This window comes from Papio anubis, chromosome 9, assembly GCF_008728515.1.
Source record: "Papio anubis isolate 15944 chromosome 9, Panubis1.0, whole genome shotgun sequence".
NCBI lineage: Eukaryota > Metazoa > Chordata > Mammalia > Primates > Cercopithecidae > Papio > Papio anubis.
Window position 1 is genome coordinate 117,667,121 of NC_044984.1, and position 22,796 is coordinate 117,689,916.

Here is a 22,796-nt window from a genome sequence, read left to right on the forward strand (position 1 = left end):
CCAGTTGTGCCTCTGATGTAGAAATACATTCCCTGCGTGTTCATTTACAAGATTTGTAAAGGTGAGGTTCCAGAATCTGATTGCTTATAAATCTACAGCTCACTGCAAGCTCCGCCTCCCGGGTTCACGCCATTCTCCTGCCTCAGCCTCCCGAGTAGCTGGGACTACAGGCGCCCGCCACCTCGCCCGGCTAGTTTTTTTTGTATTTTTTAGTAGAGACGGGGTTTCACCGTGTTAGCCAGGATGGTCTCGATCTCCTGACCTCGTGATCCACCCGTCTCAGCCTCCCAAAGTGCTGGGATTACAGGCTTGAGCCACCGCGCCCGGCCTGGTTTTGTTTTTTTTAAAGCCATGCTTAATAACTTGGCTTGTTAGAACTCTTCTGGAGTCCACCTAGAAAACAAATAGGGAAAAATACTGGGAGGTGAGAAGGCCATTGTGAGATTGCCAGTTGCAGGGCCTGCTTCAGTTCTGCAGTCTGTCCAGCAGCCTAGGCCGCATGTCTAGTGCATACATTCAAGCACACCTTTCACTTTGAGGCTGCCAATGAAGGCTCTTCTCACCTCAGTGACCGCTTTGGACGCTTACACATTCAATGCAGGGCTCATTTCACACCTCCTGTTGCGAGTGTACAGGACCCTTCCCCAGCCCAAACTCCCTTTAGAAAATAAAGTCTCTAGAATGACACCTAAGAAATCAGTAATAGGCCGGGCGCGGTGGCTCAAGCCTGTAATCCCAGCACTTTGGGAGGCCGAGACGGGCGAATCACGAGGTCACGAGACCATCCTGGCTAACACAGTGAAACCCCATCTCTACTAAAAAATACAAAAAAACTAGCCGGGCGATGTGGTGGGCGCCTGTAGTCCCAGCTACTTGGGAGGCTGAGGCAGGAGAATGGCGTAAACCCGGGAGGCAGAGCTTGCAGTGAGCTGAGATCCGGCCACTGCACTCCAGCCTGGGAGAAAGCGAGACTCCGCCCCAAAAAAAAAAAAAAAAAAAGCAGTAATAGTAGGAAGGGAAATTTGGAGCTGGAGATGAGGGACAGTGTTTCCCATTTGTCTCCTCTCTCATACCTTTGCAACTTTCTGCCACATGCAGGAAGGGGACACAGCACCCATTTCCCTAGAGCCTGTTCCTGTTGGCCTTCTGCCTTGTCACAGCTGAGAATTTGCCTGATGCCTGCATCAAAGACAAGTCTCATTTGTCTTTGTCTACTGCTCAGCAAAGCAAATTCTCATTACAGGCATTTAGGGCCTAAGATACAGAGTAAGAATTAAAATCCCTTTGAGAGGCATTGTCAGAGACTACCAGGTGGATTCTCAACACATCCAGTGTGGCCCATTTTTTCCCTGGCACCAAAGCAGATGATTCTTCCAGTGAGCACCTTATGAAGTAGCTTGAATTTAGGGGCCGCACTTTATGAAAAAGATTCCTCTAGCACCCAGCAAAAGTTCACAGGATAAGCACCTATGAACTGAGAATGGCCTAACCATGGGGCAATAGGCCAACTCAATAATATTGCTCCTGGCTGGGCAGGGTGGCTCATGCCTATAATCCCAGCACTTTGGGAGGCCAAGGCGGGTGGGTCACCTGAGGTCAGGAGTTCGAGACCAGCCTGACCAACATGGTAAAATCCCCTCTCTACTAAAAATACAAAAATTAGCTGGGAGTGGTGGCACGCTCCTGTAATCCCAGCTACTCCAGAGGCTAAGCTGGGAGAATCGCTTGAACCTGGGAGGCAGAGATTGCAGTGAACCAACATCAAGCCACTGCACTCTAGCGTAGGCAACAGAGGGAGACTCCATCTAAAAAAAAAAAATTTTTTAAGAAAAAACTGCTTCTGGTATTTTTTTTTCCTAGCATACACTTACATTTGCTGCTGCATTTAAAATATACCGATAATGCAACTTCACTTTATCCCTACCTCCGACTTAGCAAACACATTCTTTCCCCAGCCAACTGTGCTAATGATGTCATCACCAAAATGTTTCCGGGTCAGGTGGGAAAATATACTTTTTTTTTTTTTTTTTTTTTTTGAAACGGAGTCTCGCGCTGTGTCACCCAGGCTGGAGTGCAGTGGCACGATCTCGGCTCACTGCAAGCTCCGCCTCCCAGGTTCAGGCCATTCTCCTGCCTCAGCCTCCGAGTAGCTGGGACTACAGGCGCCCGCCACCACGCCCGGCTAGTTTTTTGTATTTTTAGTAGAGACGGGGTTTCACCATGTTAGCCAGGATGGTCTCGATCTCCTGACCTCGTGATCCGCCCGCCTCGGCCTCCCAAAGTGCTGGGATTACAGGCTTGAGCCACCGCGCCCGGCCGGGAAAATATACTTTGAACAGGTATCTCCTACCTCTTGTAAAAAGTAAAGTAGAGGTTCCTCTCCAAAGACTTTCCTCCCCATTTAATTTGGAATAAATAGTAACTTCTCTTAGAAGCAAAATTTATTCAAAGACCTATGCTAACATTCTTAATTATCTGCTAGCCGTGGTAAACAAATCAATGTACTTTATGTTCTTAGCTCCCACAGTGTAGCCTAAATATTTGCCTGGCATGCTTATACTGGTCCAAGCAAGCATTAGGTCATAGCCTGTTCCTCTTCCTTATTTAAAAGTGTTTTTACCTTTCTCACCATTCCACAAGTTACTTCCTCTTTCCTTTGTTCTCCTCTGCCTTTGCCTCTTTTAAAAAGTTCTAAGTTGCTAGCCAATCAGGACAAATAGAGAACGTGAGGTCCCGTTCCAGCCAATGGAAACCAGACACAGCCGTAGGGTGGATGCGTCAGGTTATAAATGACCCGGTCTCTTTGTTCGGTGTACTCTCGGCAAAACTGGCGAGCGTACCCTTTCAGCAAGAAGTAAAACTGGCCTTGCTAAGTAAATGAATGTTCAAGTGCTATTTCTTTACGGCACCGGGTAACAAGCATTTCAAACACTTTCATGAGAGATTATTTAAAACAGCACTTCTTTAGATGAGGCATGGTGGTTCACACCTATAATCCCAGTACTTTGAGAGGCTAAGGTGGAAGGATCACTTGAGCCCAGGATCCAACCTAGGCAACATAGTGAGACCTCATGTCTACAAAAAAAAAATTTTTTTTTTTCCACACACCCACTCATTCAATACAAAAAGTATTTTAAAAATTATTCAGGCGTAGTGGCACACACCTGTAGTTCCAGCCACTAGGGAGGCTGGAAGTGGGAGGATTGCTTGAAGGAGGTTGAGGCTGTGATGAGCCAAGATTACATACATTGCACTCCAGCCTGGGTGGCAAAACAAGACCCTGTCTCAAAAAAAATAAAACCACGTGGGCATTCAAGGAACCGCCGGGCGCTGTGGGAGCTCCGCCTGTAATCCCACCAGGAAGGATCAAGGCTTCCGGGTGATCCCAACGTCTCGCCAACCTGGTAGAAACCCCCGCCTCTATTAAAAAAAATATGAAAACTAGCCGGGCGAGGCAGGTGGCGGGCCTGTAGTCCCAGCTACTCGAGACTGAGGCAGGAGAATGGGCGTAAACCCGGAGGCGGAGCTTGCAGTGAGCTGGAGATCCCGCCACTGCACTCTAGCCTGGGTGATAGCACTGCCTCAAAAAAAAAAAAAAAGAATTTGGTCAAGGGTGTGCTCAAGCTTGTAATCCCAGCACTGGGAGGCCAGACGGTGGGATCACCAGGTCAGGAGATCAGCATCTCATCCTGGCTAACACGGTGAAAACCCTGCCCCTACTTAAGAAATACAAAAACTAGTCAAGCAGGTGGCGGGCTTCTGTAGTCCCAGCTACTCGGGAGGCTGAGGCCGGAGAATGGTGGAACTCGAGGCGGAGCTTGCAGTGAGCTGGAGATCCTGCCACTGCACTCCAGTCACATAGATGACTCCGCCTCAAAAAAAAAAAAAAAAGAATTCAAGGAACCCACATTTTAATACAAATTGTTAATGAAAATAAGCTTTATTACATCAAGTAATAAATACATACAAAGATGCAAACAGTTTTAGTCATTTTCTTCCAGATGTTTTATCAACTACAATGTAAAATGCGGAACTGAGATCTACTTACAGTCTTAGTATGAAAATGTTCGGGGGTCCTTGTTAGGTTTGGTGGGTTGCTCTTTCTTCTGTATTTATAACTTGTGCATTTTAAAAAATTGACTTTGAAGCACTAATAGTCATGCAAATGCTTAAGCAAAAAAGAAGTTACATTAAGCAGAACCTACACTGTATGGCAAATGGGAGCCAGCTACTAAGTAAAGGGTGCTGTCAATATGCATTAAAAACAAAATCCCTAGAGCGGTGTTAGCTTATGAAAAGGAACAAAGAACACCGTGGGTAACAAATGCATTCAAAAGAGAAGATTAAAGGGAGACAATGGTGTCTTGGAGGCAAACTACAGTTTGCTGTAAGATAACTTTACGTGCATCTTTTAAATCAATGCTAAAAAAACAAAAAAACCTGGGCAGTTCCTAACTACTTAAAATGCAAATCCTAATTAACAGCAAAATCTTTTCTCAATCTTTGAGACTGTAGGTTCAGAGCCAAGTGAACCATGGGAGGAAAAAACAAACTGTAACCATTTTGAAAACAAGGGTTTCATCTGAACAGGGGAGATGAACTGTAACTTCTCATCTTGTAAAAAGATGGAAATCCTTCAAAACCAACAAGGCAGCTAGGATCTGGCATTCCGTTCCGTTTCTGCTAAGCACTCCCGAACCAGTCCTCTAGCGTGAATGATGCCTGAAAGAGAGGCAGAGACCTGAGATCAGCCGGTGCACAGGACCAGCCAGCGGAGCCCATTCTGGAACAGGAAGAGGATCCATCCTTCCACAGCCTGTCCACAAAACCCTCAGACAGAAAGAGAACTGGGGGAACCTATATCCAAGCAACCCTGAAGGATGCTAACAATCCCATCCCCCTAAAGCCCTTCCCTCCTCACCACAACTCTTCATGTCTCTCTAAACATTTTTTCCTGCATTCAAGGTGGCACCAGCAAGCTGTCCTTCTATGACACTGTTGAATAAAAGACGTGTCTCCACCCAAATTCTTTTGCTTGACCCACTGTTGAGATTTTTCTCTGGCTTCTTCAGTCTGAATTCTAGAAAGGGCTTGACCAGCGTAAGTAAGCAAGAGAATGGCTCCAGCTACACACATGAGGGTGCAGAGGACTGACTGCTGCCCATGCAGGACCCTGGGTCCACGGGGACATCCCCACAAGACTCTGCAGCTACATTCTGCCCAGTGAATCTTCCCCAATCTTTTGTCTCTATGGTTTGGTGGTTACCTTTTTTTCTTTCTGCCTCTACTGAACTTCATAAAATATGATCTTTTAATAGACACTGAGGATTCTGTTCCTTCTAATCCATGACTCCCAGAGGCCACTGGGAATGACATCCCACATCATCGCCCCACAAATCTTAGAATCTAACTCAGAGCCTTGGAGAATGTTTTGTGTGAGGACCAGACAGCAAATATTTTGGGCTTTGCAGGCTACACAGTGTCACAACTACTACACTCAAATGTTTTTTGAGACAGCATCTTGCTGTCACCCAGGATGGAGTGCAGTGGCCACAATCACAGTTCACTGCAGCCTCAACCTCCCAGGATCAGATCACCTGATCACCTCCCACCTCAGCCTCTGGAGAAGCTGGGACTATAGGCACACACCACCATGCCTGGCTGTTTTATTATTATTTGTAGAGATGGGAGTCTCACTATGTTGTTCAGGCTGAACTCGAGCTCCTGGCTTCAGCCTCCCAAACTGCTGGATTACAGGCGTGCACCACCACACCTAGCCCCACAAACCTTTATTTATGAACACTTAAGTCTGAATTTCACATAACTTTCACACGTCCCAAAATCATTGTTTTTTTCAACCATTAAGAACGATGCCTGTCACGGTGGCTCACACCTGTAATCCCAGCACTTTCGGAGGCAAGGGCGGTTAGCCACTTGAGGTCAGGAGTTTGAGACCAGCCTGGCCAACATGGTAAAACCCCATCTCTACTAAAAATACAAAAATTAGCTGGGCGTGGTGGTGAGCACCTATAATCCCAGCTACTCAGGAGGCTGAGGCAGGAGAATTGCTTGAACCCAGGAAGCAGGGGTTGCAGTGAGCCGAGATCGCACCACTGCATTCCAGCCTGGGTGACAGAGCAAGACTCCGTCTCAAAAAAAAAAGAAAAACACACTATTCTTGGCTCTTGGCTCGTGGGCTGCAGTTGCCAACCAACCTACAACGCTCCTATGCTCCTAACTCCCTGACCCCTCTATGACATGTTTTCACCCTGCTGTGACATGAGCTTGGTCAGCTTGGGCTTGGCTGTTGGCCAAGGGGTGGCACTGGGTCTTCCTTGTTACTGCAAGACTGGCAGCTAGTACGCATTTGCTGACTTGAAGCAGTGCCTTTTATGGGCAACTGCAAATCACCTGTTGGACTTTGGGACCCAGCATCTTCCCAGGAATTTCCATTCGGGTAACCAGCACCCCTGCTACCAGAGAGCGGCCCTGGGACCACCCAACTCTCTGGGCGAGACCAGGGTTGGGTTCTGCATCCCTTCCCCAGGCCCTCTTCAATCACATCCTCTAACCCTGCTGGTCCCAACCTAGCTTTGAGATCCGTCAACCTCTTCACAAAGGCTGCATGAACTCCAGAGCAACCCCACTCCTGGCAGCAGCCTGTCCTCAACTGGCCCTCGTGTCACTGGGGTCATGACTTCAACTACAGCCCCCATATTTCCTACAGATTTACAACCAAAGAATGTTCCTCTCCCAGGCCAGGCATGGTGGCTCACGCATGTAATTCCAGCACTTTGGGAGGCCGAGGTGGGTAGATCACAAGGTCAAGAAATTGAGACCATCCTGGCCAACCAACATGGTAAAACCTGGTCTCTACTAAAAATACAAAAACTAGCTGGGCGTAGTGGCGCACGTCTGTACTCCCAGCTACTTGGGAGGCTGAGGCAGGAGAATCGCTTGAACCCGGGAGGCGGAGGCTGCAGTGAGCCGAGATTGCGCCACTGCACTCCAGCCTGGGTGACACAGCAAGACTCCATCTCAAAAAAAAAAAAAAAAAAATGTTCCCCTCCCAGGTCGCTTCTCCAGCCTTTTTAAGAACCCCAAGTCCCGGGCCAGGCACAGTGGCTCACGCCTGTAATGCCAGCACTTTGAGTGGCCAAGGCAGGCAGATCACCTGAGGTTGGGAGTTCAAGACCAGCCTGACAACATGGAGAAACCCTGTCTCTACTGAAAATACAAAAAATTAGCCGGGCCTGGTGGCACATGCCTGTAATCCCAGCTACTTAGTAGGCTGAGGCAGGAGAATCGCTTGAACCCGGGCGGAGGTTGCGGTGAGCCAAGATTGCACCATTGCATTGCAGCCTGGGCAACAAGAGTAAAACTCCGTCTCCCAAAAAAAAAAAAAAAAAAAGGACCAGTCTCCCCTCATCTTGAATGAGTTCATGGGCTATGGCTCCGCTGCACTATCGCCTTCTAAAATAGAAATCCTGCTCTCCCTCCATTCCCTTTTTATTTCAGGAGATAGCAATCTATTTAACCTCCTTTCAAAATCAGCCGGGCAGTCACACCTTAACTTGAGTTCCCTTGTGCTCTGTCATCTCCTGCCTGCCCTCCTTCTCCAGTCATTAAAGAACAAATTGCTCTCAGCCTCCCGCCCCAGACCCACACACTTCCTTGGGTCTCGCTCCAAAGAGGTGACAGCAGAGGGCAGTGCAGACACCAAAGAACCCTGAGCCTGGCTTCCCTAGGACCAGTGTCGGCCAACAGAAGCAGACCAGGCAGGAGGCAGGAGGGAGAGTGGTGGCGGCCAGGGTGGGGGTGGGGGTGGGGGGGGGGGGGGAACACACCCCACACCCTTGAAAGCCAGCAGACCCCCTGGCAGCACACAGGGTAAGAAGGGCTCCCTGGCTGGGCTGCCCTTCCCGGAAGACCCCTCTGAAGGCATCCGGCCCCCCAGGCCCCTCGCCACCGCCCGCCTGAGGCCTCCACAGCAGACAGCAACTCTGTGACAAGACAGGAGCTCTGATGAAGGAGCCCCATCCCCAGCCCGCCCTCCCACGTTTTCTCCAAAAGTCTTTCCAGAGTTAAAGGCCTAGACTGTGGTCACGGCAGGGCAGCGGGGCCGGGCTCACCGCGCTTCAGTCTCTCCATGGCACTCTTGCTCCCCGCGTACGTGGGTCTGATCTCCTTCCCCAGCTCTTCAATGATGGCCAGCAGCTCCGCGTATTTGCTTTGGGGCACTTGGCTGTTCCCAGTTCCCTAGAATCAGAAAGAAATTGGTTCAGCAAAATTAGCTGGGCATGTTGGTGGGCGCCTGTAGTCCCAGTTACTCAGGAGGCTGAGGCAGGAGAACTGCTTGGACCGGACCCACGAGGCAGAGGTTGCAGTGAGCCAAGATCGCTCCACTGCACTCTAGCCTGGGCGACAGAGCAAGACTGCATCTCAACATCTCAAAAAAAAAAAAAAAAAAGGGGTTCAGCAGCCTGACCCCAAGGCCACAGGCAGGTGGGTGGAGAGGCCCCTGGGCCGGTCAGAGGAGGGAACATAGTCCAGCCTTAGACTCCTGGGGTAGCCACCTCAGCTGGGCCAAGGCACGTCCCATTCTAGGGGACAACTACAGGTTAGGGAGATGGTCCTCACCCTCCTATCCTCACACACTCAGGAAGACCACCCAGTCGCCTCCAGGAAGCAAGTGTATCATCTCCAATGAACAAAACAGGGGAACCAGCTCATGTTGGCACAAAAGAGTCCAAACAGCATTTCCCAGGATGCAGATGAGTAGGAGGGCACATCCCAGGTGCCGAGCCTCCAAGCCAGTGGGGAGACAGAGGCCACACCTGGGCCACCAGGACCACAGCCATCGGCCATGGCCCCGCCAGAGCCTGGAATGCATTCCCTTCTCTCATCCTCCCACCCACAGGGCCCACCCCCCAGAAAACCTTTCCTCCCACCACCACTGGGAGCCCCACAGCAAGCACCCGGATCAGCGAGGCTGGGCTCCCGGCAAGCCCGCAAGCCCAGACCACCTCCCCTTGGCTGCCTCCTCCCAGAGCTGCACCAGCTCCCTGGGCAAGGTCCTCGCCTCCTCCCTCCTCCACCGCCGCCTCTGTCCCCTGGCCTTGCGCTCTGTCCTCCTGTCCTCATCTTGGTCCAGCTGCTCTGCCTCCCCACGGCACTGCCTCCAGGCCTCACGGGCCTCCTGCCTGTCTCGGCGCCGCCGTCGCATGGCCAGAATGTGGCACTGCCACTCCCAGCTGCGCCTCTGCCTGGCCTCCCGCAGCCACCGCTTCTTCAGCTGGTCCCGCTCACGGGCCTGCACCTGCTTCTCCTCCTGGGGCAGGACGGCTTGGCGGGGCATGGCCGGGGAGCCGCCCACTCGGCAAGGAACAGGCTCCGTGGCGACCTCAGAACACTGGCACTGGGGCCCAGCCAGGGAGAGCATCTTCCCGCTGGGACCTTCGACAGGGCGGCTCATCCCTTGGAGATGTGGGGTGCAGCTGACATGGTGGCTACCCCATTCCTGCTGTTCCCCAGCCTGGGCTGGGGGTACTAGGATCACCCTTGGGCTGATGAGGAGCCCAGGTCTTGGGCAGTTACCAAGTGGGGGTCACAGTCTGGAAAGTGGTGGAACCAGGCAGCGGCCTCGCCTGGGCCACACTCTCAAACACTGGCCCTTGACAAGAGGCACCTTGGCTCTCGAGACAAGGCCACCTCCTCTCTGCTGGGCCCACGCCCGTGGAGAGCAAGTGGGAACCAACCGGCCGTTTTCTGTCCCAGCTTGGAGAGCCAGGGTCAAGGTCAGGCCTCACTTGCCCAGGAAAGAGAAGTGAGGAGACCCACCAGAGGAGCGTGTGGGGTGGGGGCTGCTGCCCCTTCCTGGTGCTCTCCTGTCCGCTCCACCTCACACGTCCCTGCGAAACACAGTCCCCAGTGCCCTCCATTCTGATGTGTTCTGAGCCGGAGCCCAGTCAGGGCCTTGGGCTGAGAAAGCTCTGTCCCATACTTTCTGCTCCTTCGCCTCTTCTACCAGCTTCTCTCCTCTGATGGTGGGGAGCATGTCTCCCCCCAGCCCTCCCACCATGCCATCACCCCCATTGCCATACCTGGGTGTAGCCTAGGGATGGTGGCCCGTAGTCACTGAGCAGCTGGCGGTACTGTGAAGACGCCATGCTGGTGGAAGGAGAGTGGACACTCCCAGCTGTGGGGTGGGGAGAGAGAGGCCAGGAGTCAGCTCAGCCAGTTGTACCAAGGCAAGGACTCCAGGTCCTGCAATGGCCCTTGCCCAGGACCACACCACCAACTGTAGCAGGATAGAGAACCCTGCTCTCCACCTCCAGTCTGACCAGTGTAGAAGATGGATAATGAAATGTAGCTACAAGGCACTCGGCCATCCCCAGCTCTGTAGCAGCTGCTGGTCCTCACAGAGCTCCGTCCCGTCCAACCAGAACCTTCCAAGCAGCAGGGCTGCTCCCAAAGATAAAATTACTGCCACTCCTGGCCTCATCCCTGCCCATCCCCTCTCCCTGTGTCCTGGCCCCAGAGGCTGAGAACCTAGAGGCCACATCACACCACAAGAGCCCACTGCCATGGAGGCTGGTCCAAACCAGCGGAGCTTCCAAGCCTTTTTGTCCTATGTGCCCAAATCTCTGCTGTGCTCAATGACGGGGAAGATGGGAAGGCCTTAGAGTATTTGAGACCCAACCCTGGCTGGAGACAGGCACGCTGGACATCAAATTAGGAATCTAGAGAACACCACGGCCTCTGTGTGCCCCAGATAAAGCCCCTCAACCTCTCTGTGCCTGTCTCCCCCTCCCCAAAGAGGGGACCAGACTCTTGGCAGTCTATGTCCCAACGGCTCTGCATTCCAAGAGAGGAGGGTTGAGGCCCCACATATGGGATGCAACATTGGGGCCTGTCCAGGGCTGCAGTCAGTGACCAAGCAGGGTCCAGCCCAGAACGCAGCCTCCTGGATCTGGGAGGGGAGTCTGAGGCTGGGAGCACGCGGCCCCGCAATGGCGTCCCAGTGGCCATTAGCGGGTAAAGGATATCCTGCAGAATGACAAACAGCGGTAACCATGGAGAATTTACCTAGTCCTCCTCGGCAGCTGCCCGCCTGCCGCCCCCAGAGCCACACGGTCTCTCTCTCACACACACAGCGGGCGCTGCAGACTTGGCCTCGGGGATGGACAGCTGGTGCCAGGCTGGCCAAACCCACCAGCTGCTCGCTTGGTGTGGGTGAGGGGAGGGGCAGAGGAGGAAGGAAGTTCAGGGCCTCAGGCTGGGGGAGGCGGGAGGAGCCCTGGAGAACCCTGGCTCCAGGCCCCTCTATTTAGAGACATGGACCTGAGGGAGTTGCCCCAGGGCACACAGCATAGCACCTGCCCCTCCATGCAGGGAGCCAGCTACCTCAGCACCTGCCCCTCTGTCCGGGAGCATCCGGGAGCGGGGACAGCCCCGAGTTGTCTCCCTGAGTCTCAGGCCAGCCCTGGATGCCGCCACTGCAGCCCAGGGTTATGTTCCAGCTTGGGCTGGACCTGGAAACGTGGACTTGGATCCTGAACTGGGCAGAGCACCATGCCACTCCGAGCCTCAGTTTCCATGCCTCCCACATGGGGATGACGAGACACGTGTGCTACAGGGACGGGCGGCTTGGGATGGGGAAGCACTACACCCGCGATATCTGGCACGTCCACGGCCACTGCAGGAATTGGGCAGGGCAATGTCCCCCAGCGCCCCCTCACCACATCAGCCAAACCCCAGTTTCCTGAGCTTCTGATGTGGCAGCAAGCGTGGCATGGGGAACACAGGCTCTGCTGGCAGAGACCTGGGTTTCGATCCTGGTAGCTACACCTCTCTGGCCTCCAGGGCCAGTCTCTGGGAGGGACCATAGAGCACAGCACCCTGGGGGTTTGCAAGATCCCAGCAGCCTGGCAGGAGGGGCGCTAGCCACTTCCCATGCACCCTCGAATCAACTCGGTGTGCCCCCATCCTCTTCCCCAACTGCTTTGCCCACTGCTCCTCACCTCTCCTTTTCTGTCCTCCCCACTGGACTTGGCGCCAGCCCCAGCTGTGCCACTCCTGGCTGTGTGACCTCAGACAGGCCTCCCGCCCTCCAGTCCTCAGTTTCTCCATTTGTTAGAGGCAGTGCTTCCCAAGAGAAGGTCTACGGGCTCCAGACCCTACTATTTGATGATACTGGGGTTAGGTTTTGCGGGGCTGAGAGGAAGGAGGAATGAGAAATTGTCCCATTTTGGCTGGGGGGACGAGGAGCAATAGCTCGGTGACTCCAATGCTCTGTCCAGGCCAGTCCCTTGTTCAGGGTTGGGTGGGGGGTGTCTAGTCCTGGAGAGAGATGGCGGAAATGCCCCGAGTTCCACTCATGGTCACTCCTTCCTGCAGACACAGGGACCGGGACACAGGGACCACGTCAGCGCAGGCCGTCTCGGCGCATCTCAGACAATGAGCGCAGTGTGCAGGAGCGAGGGGTTGGCAGAGGCCAGGAAGCTCCTGGGGCCAGGCGCGGCTCCCCGCCCCCACGCCAGACAAAGAGCGCCGGGGCCTGGGGAGCTGGCGGCCTTCCCGCCACTTGGGGCGCCTGGGGGGCTCTGGGGCGGGGGAGGCGGGGGCTTTGTCTAACTCCGCCACTGCCACCACCGGCCAGGCCGCGGCTTGGCAACCCGTGAGCAGGAGGCAGGGCTGCAGGGCGTGAGGGATGATGACAAGGAAGCCGGAGGAGCAGCGGCGGCAGCGGAGAGTCCATCTTGGATGCAAATGGCAGGAGGGGAGCTGGGGTTCTGCAAAAGGGTCCATGGGGGAGAGGGAGGGGCACCAAAAAGCCCAGATCTGGGGATCTCGGCACTCCTGAAATTCTCCACAGGAGAAAGAGAAGAAAAGCTGAATACAGGTGCAGCCAGCTCAGAACAGGACTTCAGGGGTCCCCGTGAGTGCCGCTATCCCTGTGACCCCAAACCCTGAAGGTCCCAGTTTAGGGCCCCGGCCCCAATGACACCAGGTCAAGCCTGAGCTGTCAGCCTTGCCCAGGCTGGCAACACCAGCCCCTGCCCTCCCCACAGGCCAGAGGAAGAACGCTGCTGGCAGTCCTACCTGGCAACAAAGCCCGTCTTTGTAAGGTCTGCGGACCCCAGAGGAGGTGAGAATGTTTGAGAAGAAAACAGTGGCTGTTTGCTCTTTGGGACTCCGAGCCCACAAGTGAGCAATTCAACTCTCCCTCAGCACCCTGACGCTTAACCCTTTCCTGCCCCTACACCTCAGTGTCCAAGGTTTTTTTAAATATCGTTTTTATGGGTCCTACTTCGGATGTGGGAGGTTTATGAAGTCAACGTTTGCAAACAAGGCCCAAAACTCGAGCAGGAGAGCCAGCGTGGCACCGGTGACCAACGGGGCCACTCCTTTCCCTCCGAGTCCTTACCCCCCACGCCCCGCAACACAACCGCCTTTTGGGAAGTCTGTTTCCGACCAAGTGTCAGAGAAGAGGGGCCCCAGTGAGGTCACAAAGCCCGGCACCTACCAATCCCTCAGTGTTGCGCCCACTCCCCATGGCTCCCTCGGTCCCCTGGGCTCAGCCCGAAGCTGCCTGACAACTTCTGGAGGAGTTTCCTGGGAGCGCCCGGCTGCCGCCGCAGCCCCAGGAAGGTCGAGGGGAGCCCCTCCCGGCTTCTGCATCGAGGGCCTTCCCGGATCAGCCCTGGGGGCTCCCAGATGGGGCATCCGCGTGACCCCCTGCCCCAACGCCCGCGCGCGGGCCCTAGCAGCCCCAGGGCTGCGCCAACTTCGTTCACTCCGCGCACACCTTACGGGGATCCCCGCGTGACCGCATGGGGCAGTCCCTGCTCCCACGCGCCCGGCCGAGGCCCCCCGGCCTCCGAGTCCGCTGCCCACCGGCGACCCCATCCCGGTCCCAGTCCCGGCGGCCCCGCGACCTCAGGGCCCGCGGCAGCCCCGCAGCCCTCACCCCCGCGCCGGCCCGCGCAGGGCCTGGCCCTGCCCGCAGCGTCCCCCGCCCGGGCCGCTCCACGACCCCGCTCTCCAGGGCGGCGGGGCCCCGCGCCCCGCTCCCGGCGCGGCCCGGGCCGCTCCCGACTCCCGCCGGCAGGGGCCCTCGCCGAGCCGCCCAGAAGCGGGAGGAAAAAGGAGACGAGAACAAGCCTCCCCCGCCCTCGCCCTCGCCCGCCGCGCTCCCTGCGATCCGCAGCCGCCGGCGCGGGGGTCACCCCAGGCCGCCCGCCCCGCACCCCCAGCCAAGGCCCTCGGCGTGCGGGGCGCACCAGCGAACTTTGGCGGCGCGGGCTCGGAAATCATGGCGGCGGCAGCGCTGCCCCGGGCCGGGACCCTGAGCCCCCCGCCCCCGGCCTCCGCGGGCGCCCACGGCATCTCCCGGCCGGGGCTGGGCGCGCGGACCCCCAACATGGCGGCGCTCGGGGCGCGTCGCACGCGGCTCACTCACCGGCGTTGAGGGCGGCGGCGGGCATGTGCGCGGCCAAGTTCGGTTTGTAAAGACTTATCCCCGGGCGTATGGGCGCGCCGGGCGCAGCGGGGAGCCAGGCCGCGGGGCGGCGGCGGCGGCGGCGAGGCCGGGCGGCAGCGTGGTAGCCCCGCGCCCGTCCGAGCGCCCGCCGAGCGCCCGCGCACTTTTTGTTGTCGGCGGCTCGGGCCGCGCCGGCAAATATGGCCGTCCGCGCCCTGCCGCCGCCGCAGTCTCACCCAGGCCCCGGGCGCGGCGCAGGGGCGGCCGCAAACTTTCCGCGGAGCCGGCGGGGCGGCCGGGGCCGGGAGGGGGCGGCCCGGCGTCAGGGGGCGGCTCCGCCTGCGGCCGCGCCCCGCGCCTCCGGGTGCGCTCGGCGCCCGCAACTTGCCAAAGTTTGGGGGGCTGGGGTCCCGGCGGCGCCTGAGGCCCGCGCGCGTCCGGGCGGCTGCCCCGCGCCGGGCGCTCCAGGGGTGCACTGGGGGCCGCCCCCGCGGCAGCTGCAGGAGGCCAGGGCGGCCGGGATCCGAGGAGCACTTTCTTCCCCTTGACGGTGGGGGCAGGGATGGAAAATTACCTGGAGAAAATGGTGGCGAGTGGTGTATTTAAGCACGTAGATCATTCCAGACGCCCGGGTCTGGCCAAGCCCCAGGATTCGAATAACTGATGCTTGACATTGATTTCAAATAAATTTCATGTCTCTGTCTTTATGAAGTGGTTTTTAACCCTTTGGGGATCCAAGACTCCTGTGAGGCTGACAAAAGCTAGAGGCCTCCACCCCTCATCCCCCTTCCCGGAAAACTCACCCCTGAATCGCACAATTTCGTGCGTAGACTCACTCCAGTATTTAAGGGAAGCACCTACTATGCGCCACTCACTGTTCCAAGCGCTGAGGATACAAGAACTGAACTTGGCAAAGTTTCTACCCCCTGGAGTTTACGGGGCAATTTTAGATCTTCCTTCGACCCCACCCCCAGCCCATCTTCGGATCTGATTGAAATGTAATCATCGAGTGTATTTTGGATTTGGATTAGATGAATAACCTGAAGGTTGTGGGTTTGTTCTCTTTTTTTTCTTTTTCTATTTTTTTTTTTTTTTTAAATTTTGGAGTTCTGCCGAAGTAGTAAAGCTCGTTAAAATACATAAGATGCCCACCCTTTTCTGTTGTTTTTAATCGCCATGGTTTGCAGATTTAATTAGACACAGGCGTGCAAGCATCATCTCCGGATCTGGTAACAAAAGCACCCACCTAGGGATGCCCACCCAGGCCTGCCTTCTCCTTTAGGACCAAAGGTGCAGGCGACGACACCCCCTCCCCAGCTTAACCCCTACCCTTGAGATCAGCTGTAGACCAGCACTAGCGAAGGATGCTCAGTGAAACCTTATTCCATGAATAAATTAATGCCACCCATGTGGCTGGTCCCAGGCGCCTAGTCCTCTAGAGCAGCACTGTCCAATGGAAATAGCATGCCAGCCACATAAGTAATTTTCAATTTTTCAGTAGTCACATTTGAGAAAGTAAAAAAACACTGGTGAAATTGATTTTAACATGTTTTATTTAACAATAGCTCCAGAACAGCGTGATTTCACTATATAATGAATTAAAGGGAATTATTAATAAGACACTTTACATTCTCTTATACTAAGTCTTCACAATCCAGTGTGTGTTTTATACTTACAGCACATTTTAATTCAGAGTAGCCACGTTTCAGCGCTCAGTAGCCACCACAGCTAGGAGTCACCATATTGAACAGTGCAGGGCTGCAGCTACTAGCAGAGGGCTCCTGAGGCGTACACACCGGGTACTGACTCTGACTCCCCCACCCACTGACTGTTTGACTAGGCCTCCATTTCCTCAGGGCAAGAATCCAGATCTCACTGGCAGGCCCAGTCCCTTCTATGAGTACTCTGAACCAATCTATTTCCACATTGTCTCCCTCTGTCACCCAGGCTGGAGTGCAGTGGCTTGATCACAGCGGCTTGATCACAGCTTACTGTAGCTTCGAACTATTGGGCTCAAGTGATCCTCCTGCCTCCACCTCCACCTCAAAGCACTGGGATTACAGGTGTCAGCCAATAGTGTTGTGTTTTTTCCATTGTCCCCACTCCTGACTCTAAGTCCATGACATCATTTAAAAACTGTTGGCTGAGCGAGGTGGCTCACGCCTGTAATCCCAGCACTTTGAGAGGCTGAGGCGGGTGGATCATGAGGTCAGGAGATCAAGACCATCCTGGCTAACACGATGAAACCCCATCTCTACTAAAAATACAAAAAAACTAGCCGGGCATGGTGGCGGGTGCCTGTAGTCCCAGCTACTCGGGAGGCTGAGGCAGGAGAATGGAGTGAACCCGGGAGGCGGAGCTTGCAGTGAGCCCAGATCGCGCCACTGCACTCCAGTCTGGGTGAAAGAGCGAGATTCCGTCTCAAAAATATAAAAATAATAAAAATAGAAAAAATTAGCCGGGCGTGGTGGTGGGCACCTGTAATCCCAGCTACTTGGGAGGTTGAGACAAGAGAATCGCTTGAACCCAGGGTTGAGGAGGTTGCAGTGAGCTGAGATCCTGCCACTTGCACTCCAGCCTGGGTGACAGAGCAAGATTCTGCCTCAGGAAAAAAATAAAAAGTTTCAGCTCACTCCTGTAATTCCAGCACTTTGGGAGACCAAGGCAGGCGGATCACCTGAGGTCAGGAGATTGAGACTAGCCAGGCCAACATGGTGAAACCCCATCTTAACTAAAAATACAAAAATTAGGTGGGTGTGGTGGCGCGTGACTTAGTCCCAGCTATTCAAGAGGCTGAGGTAGAATTGCTTGAACCCAGGAGGTGGAGGTTGCAGTGAGCCGAGATCGAGCCACTGCACTCAAACCTGGGTGACAGGGCGAGACTCCATCTCAAAGAAAAAAAAAATGTTTCAGCTGGGCACGATGGCTCACTTCTGTAATCCCAGTACTACGGAAGGTCAAGGCAGGCAGATCAGTTGAGCCCAGGGGTTCAAGACCAGCATGGGCAACATAGAAAGCACCCATCTCTACTAAAAATACAAAAATTAGCTAGGGCATAGTGACATGCGCCCATGGTCCCAGCTACTCTGGAGGCTGAGCTGCTGCGGTGGGAGGATCACTGGAGCCCAGAAAGCAGAGGTTTCACCGACCTGTAATGGCACCACTGCTCCAGCCTGGGCGATAGAATAAAACTGTGTCCAAAAAAAAAAAAAAAAAAAAAAAACGAAAGAAAAGGAAAAAATGTTTCCATTTTTTATTCTAATTGAGATATTATTCACTTAGCATAAAATTCACCCTTTAAAAGTATACAACTTAGAGGCCGGGTGCGGTGGCTCACGCCTGTAATCCCAGCACTTTGGGAGACAGAGGTGGTCGGATCACGAGGTCAGGAGATCGAGACCATCCTGGCTAACACAATGAAACCCCATCTCTACTAAAAATACAAAAAAGTTAGCCGGGCGTGGTGGCAGGTGCCTGTAGTCCCAGCTACTCAGTAGGCTGAGGCAGGAGAATCACTTGACTGGGGAGGCGGAGCTTGCAGTGAGCTGAGAGAGCGCCACTGCACTCCAGCCTGGGTGACAGAGCGAGACTCCGTCTCAAAAAATATGTATCTATATACAACTCAGCCAGACACGGTGGCTCACACCTGTAATCCCAACACTTCGGGAGGCCGAGGTCGGCGGATCACAAGGTCAGGAGATCAAGACCATCCTGACCAACATGGTGAAACCCCGTCTCTACTAAAATACCAAAAAAAAAAAAAGCCGGGCGTGATGGTGCGCGCCTGTAATCCCAGCACTTCGTGAGGCTGAGGTGGGCAGATCTCTTGAGCCCAGGAGTCTGAGACTAGCCTAGGAAACATAACAAGACCACATCTCTACTAAACATTAGCCAAAAGTGGAGGCTAACCTGTAGTCCCAGCTACTCAGGAGGCTGAGGTAGGGGGATCACCTAACTTTGGGGAGATCGAGGCTGCAGTGAGCCAAGATCAGGACACTGCACTCCAGCCTGGGTGACAGTGAGACTCTGTCCCCTAACCCCCTGAAAAAGTATGTAATTCAGTGATTTTTAGCGTATTCACAGAGTTGTGCAACTCTAATGCACTATCTAACTCTAGAACTTTTTTTTTTTTTTTTGAGACGGAGTCTTGCTCTGCTGCCCAGGCTGGAGTGCAGGGGTGCCATCTCGGCTCACTGCAAGCTCTGCCTCCCGGGTTCATGCCATTCTCCCACCTCAGCCTCCTCCCGCCCGCCACCACACTCAGCTAATTTTTTGTTTTTGTATTTTTTGTGGAGACGGGATTTCACCATGTTAGCCAGGATGGTCTTGATCTCCTGACCTCATGATCTGCTCGCCTTGGCCTCCCAAAGTGCTGGGATTACAGGCGTGAGCCACCACAAGCGGCCATTATTTCTTATTCAAATTAATACCCAGCAGGGTGCATTGGCTCACACCTGTAATCCCAGCACTTTGGGGGGCCAAGGCAGAACATTATCATCACCCTGTTTTATTTTATTTTTTTATTTTTATTTTTATTTTTTTGAGATGGAGTCTTGCTCTTGTTGCCCAGACTGGAGTGCAATGGCACAATCCTGGCTCACTGCAACCTCCACCTCCCAGGTTCAAGCGATTCTCCTGCCTCAGCCTCTCCAGTAGCTGGGATTACAAGCACCCACTACCATGCCTGGCTAATTTTGGTATTTTGGGTAGAGACGGGGTTTCACCATGTTAGCCAGGCTGGTCTCGAACTGCTGACCTCAGGTGATCCACCCGCCTTGGCCTCCCACCATGCTGGGATTACAGGTGTGAGCCACCACTCCCAGCCCACTCATTTGATATTTATTTGTTTATTTAAAGACAAAGTCTCGATCTGTCACCCAGGCTGGAGTGCAGTGGCAGGATCTCAGCTCACTGCAGGCTCCGCTTCCCGGGTTCACGCCATTCTCCTGCCTCAACCTCCTGAGGTTGCAGTGAGCCAAGATCGTGCCACTGCACTCCAGCCTGGGTGATGGAGCAAGACCCCGTCTCAAAAAAAATAAATTAATTAAATAAAATAAAAAGAAACTTCATACCCAGTAGTAGTCACTTCTCATTCCTCATTCTCTCCAGCTTTAGGCAATGACTAATTTACTTGGATTTCCTATTCAGGACATTTCATGTAAATAGCATGGTACGTTATATGGCCTTTTGTGTCTGGCTTCTTCCACTTGCCATACACAGCGTTTCAGGGTTCATCCATGTTGTAGTAGGTAGCATTCCAGCATTTCCTTCCTCTTCAGGGCTGAATATTGCATGGTATGAATGTACCCCATTTGGTTTATCCATTAATCAGTTGATTGACATTTGAGTTATTTGTACTTTTTGGCTATGGTGGCTATGACGAAGACTGCTGCTGTGCTCATTTGTGTACAAGCTTTTGTGAGAACATGTCTTCAGTTCCTTTGGGTTTATACTCAGAAATGGAGCTGGTGGGTCAAATGATAACTCTGTTTCACTTTTTGAGGAACTGCCAAACTGCTTTCCACAGTGACTACACTGCACCTCTATTTTTTTTTTTTTTTTTTAAGAGACAGGGTCTCTGTGACCCACGCTGGAGTGCAATGGCATGATCCTAGCTCCCTGGAACCTTGAACTCTTGGGCTCAAGCAATCCTCCCGCATCAGTCTCTCAAGTAGATGGGACTATAGGTATAGGCCACCACAACTGGCTAACTTTTGTTTTTTGTTTTTTTTTTTCTTATTTCTTTTGAACAAATGCATGACTCTAGAATTTTTTTTTTTTTTTTTTTTGTAGGAACAGGGGCTCCTTCCGTTGCCCAGGCTGGTCTTGAACTCTTTTTTTTGAGACAAACTCTCATTCTGTCGCCCAGGCTGGAGTGCAGTGGTACAATCTCGGCTTCCAGCAACCCCCACCTCCCAGGTTCAAGCCATTCTCCTGCCTCAGCCTCCTGAGTAGCTGGGACTACAGGCGCCCACCACCACACTCGGTGAATTTTTTGAATTTTTAGTAGAGATGGGGTTTCACCGTGTTAGCCAGGATGGTCTCAATCATCTGACCATGTGATCCGCCCACCTTAGCCTCCCAAAGTGCTGTATTACAGGCGTGTGCCACCATGCCCAGCCTAGTTTTTTTTTTTTGAGAGATTTTCACTCTTGTTGACTAGGCTGCAGTGCAATGGCACAGTCTCAGCTCACCGCAACCTCTGCCTCCCAGGTTCATTCAAGTGATTCTCCTGCCTCAGCTTCCCTAGTAACTGGGATTACAGGCATACACCACCATGCCCAGCTAATTTTGTATTTTTAGTAAAGACGGGGTTTCTCTATGTTGGTCAGGCTCGTCTTGAACTCCCGACCTCAGGTTATCCACCCACCCTGGCCTCCCAAAGTGCTGGGATTATAGGCATAAGCCACCGTGCCTGGCCCCTAGTTTTGTTTTGTTTTGTTTTGTTTTTTTTGAGACAGAGTCTCACTCTATCGCCCAGGCTGGAGTGCAGTGGCGTGATCTTGGCTCACTGCAAGCTCCGCCTCCTGGGTTCACACCACTCTCCTGCCTCAGCCTCCCAAGTAGCTAGGACTACAGGCGTCTGCCACCACACCCGGCCAATTTTTTGTATTTTTTTTAGTAGAGATGGGGTTTCACCATGTTGGCCAGGATGGTCTCTATCTCTTGACCTTGTGATCCACCTGACTGGCCTCCCAAAGTGCTGGGATTACAAGCGTGAGCCAACACGCCCAGCCTCTAGTTTTGTTTTTAAGACAGTCTTGCCCTGTTGCCCAGGCTGGAGCGCAATGGCATGATCTTGGCTCACTACAGCCTCTGCCTTCTGGGTTCAAGCGATTCTCCCACCTCAGCTTCCCAAGTAGCTGGGATTACAGGCACTGCAATCGTGCCTGGCTAATTTTTGTATTTTTGTAGAGATGGGGTTTCACCATGTTGGCCAGGCTGGTCTTGAATGCCTGACCTCGGGTGATTGGCCTGCCTCAGCCTCCCAAAGCATTTTTAGTTATTTTTTGTATATGGTGTGAGATGGATCCAAATTCATTCTTTACATGTGGATATCAGCACATCTTTTTTTTTTTTTTTTTTTTTTTTTTGAGATGGAGTCTCACTCTGTCGCCCAGGCTGGAGTGCAGTGGCGCGATCTCGGCTCACTGCAACCTCTGCCTCCTGGGTTCAAGCAATTCTTTGCCTCGGCCTCTCAAGTAGCTGGGATTACAGGTGCCTGCCACCATGCCCGGCTAATTTTTTGTATTTTTAGTAGAGACGGGGTTTCACCATCTTGGCCAGGCTAGTCTTGAACTTCTCTCAGCAATTTTGTTGAAAAAACTATTCCTTTCCTTCACAGAATTGTCTTGATACCCTTGTTGGAAATCAATTGATGATGAGTGTGAAGGTTTATTTCCAGCCTCTCGATTCTATTCCACTGTTCAACTTGTTTATCCCTATTCTAGTACCACACTGCCTTGATTTCTGTAGTTTTATAGTAAGTTTTGAAATCGGGAAGTATGACTCTCCCAACTTTGTTCTTCTTTTTCAAGACTGCTTTTGGCTATTTTGGGTTACTTGCATTTATTTCTGTATGAGTTTTAGGATCAGCTTGTCCCTTCCTGGGGGAAAAAAAAAAACCACACACACACACACAATTGGAATTTTGATGAGCTTGTATTAAATCTGTGTATCTATTCGGGAGTATTGCTATTTTAATTGCAATATTGTCTTCCAATCCATGAACACAGGATCTCCTTCTATATTTTAGGTCTTATTTAATTTTTTTAACGTCAACAATGTTCTATAGTTTTCAATGTAATGTCTTTATTTTTATTTATTTTTTGAGACGGAGTCTTGCTCTGTCGCTAGGCTGGAGAGCAGTGGTGCGATCTCAGCTCACTGCAACCTCTGCCTCCTGGGTTCAAGTGATTCTCCTGCCTCAGCCTCCCGAGTAGCTGGGACTACAGGCACGCGCCACCACGCTCAGATAATTTTTGTATTTTTAGTAGAGACAGGATTTCTCCATGTTGGTCAGGCTGGTCTCGAACTCCTGACCTCAAGTGATCCACCCGCCTCAGCTTCCCAAAGTGCTGGAATTGCTGGCGTGAGCCACCACGCCCGCCTTTTTGTATTTTTAGTGGAGGTGAAATTTCACCATGTTGCCCAGACTGGTCTTGAACCTCTGGGCTCAAGCAATCCTTTGGCGTCTGCCTCCCAAAGTGCTGGGATAACAGACGTGAGCCATTGTGACTTGCCTAGAATGGTTCTTTACTGGTTCAATGGATATTTCACAGAGTGGCTTTCCAGGGAGCAAGCAGGTAAA

General features: G+C 53.1%; 1 protein-coding gene across 7 annotated transcripts; it reads right to left on the reverse strand.

Moving 5' to 3' along the window:
• Positions 1-3,921: 3,921 nt before the first annotated feature.
• On the reverse strand, positions 3,922-15,307 carry CDK2AP1 (cyclin dependent kinase 2 associated protein 1). Of its 7 annotated transcripts, none has more exons than XM_017946301.3 (4): positions 15,289-15,307; positions 10,104-10,198; positions 8,133-8,259; positions 3,922-4,722 (listed from the first exon to the last, which is right to left on the reverse strand). In XM_017946301.3, the coding sequence occupies exons 2-4, from the start codon at positions 10,167-10,169 to the stop codon at positions 4,655-4,657; spliced, it is 261 nt and encodes an 86-aa protein (XP_017801790.1). In that variant the 5' UTR covers positions 10,170-10,198; positions 15,289-15,307; the 3' UTR covers positions 3,922-4,654. The 7 variants fall into 7 exon arrangements, with proteins under 7 accessions (XP_017801790.1, XP_009180222.1, XP_003907379.2 ...); XM_009181958.3 differs by lacking the exon at positions 15,289-15,307 and adding an exon at positions 15,060-15,230; XM_003907330.3 differs by lacking the exon at positions 15,289-15,307 and adding an exon at positions 14,465-15,043.
• Between the last annotated feature and the right edge of the window lie 7,489 nt (positions 15,308-22,796).

Excerpts from the sequence above, each read along its gene's own strand:
- CDK2AP1 (XM_009181957.3), bottom strand. The coding sequence starts at position 12,132 with ATGGAGAAACTGAGGACTGGAGGGCGGGAGGCCTGTCTGAGGTCACAC. Across the intron at positions 10,199-12,023 it reads GGGAGGACAGAAAAGGAGAG|CTGGGAGTGTCCACTCTCCT; the intron begins GTGAGGAGCAGT and ends CCCACCCCACAG. Across the intron at positions 8,260-10,103 it reads CATCCCTAGGCTACACCCAG|GGAACTGGGAACAGCCAAGT; the intron begins GTATGGCAATGG and ends TTCTGATTCTAG.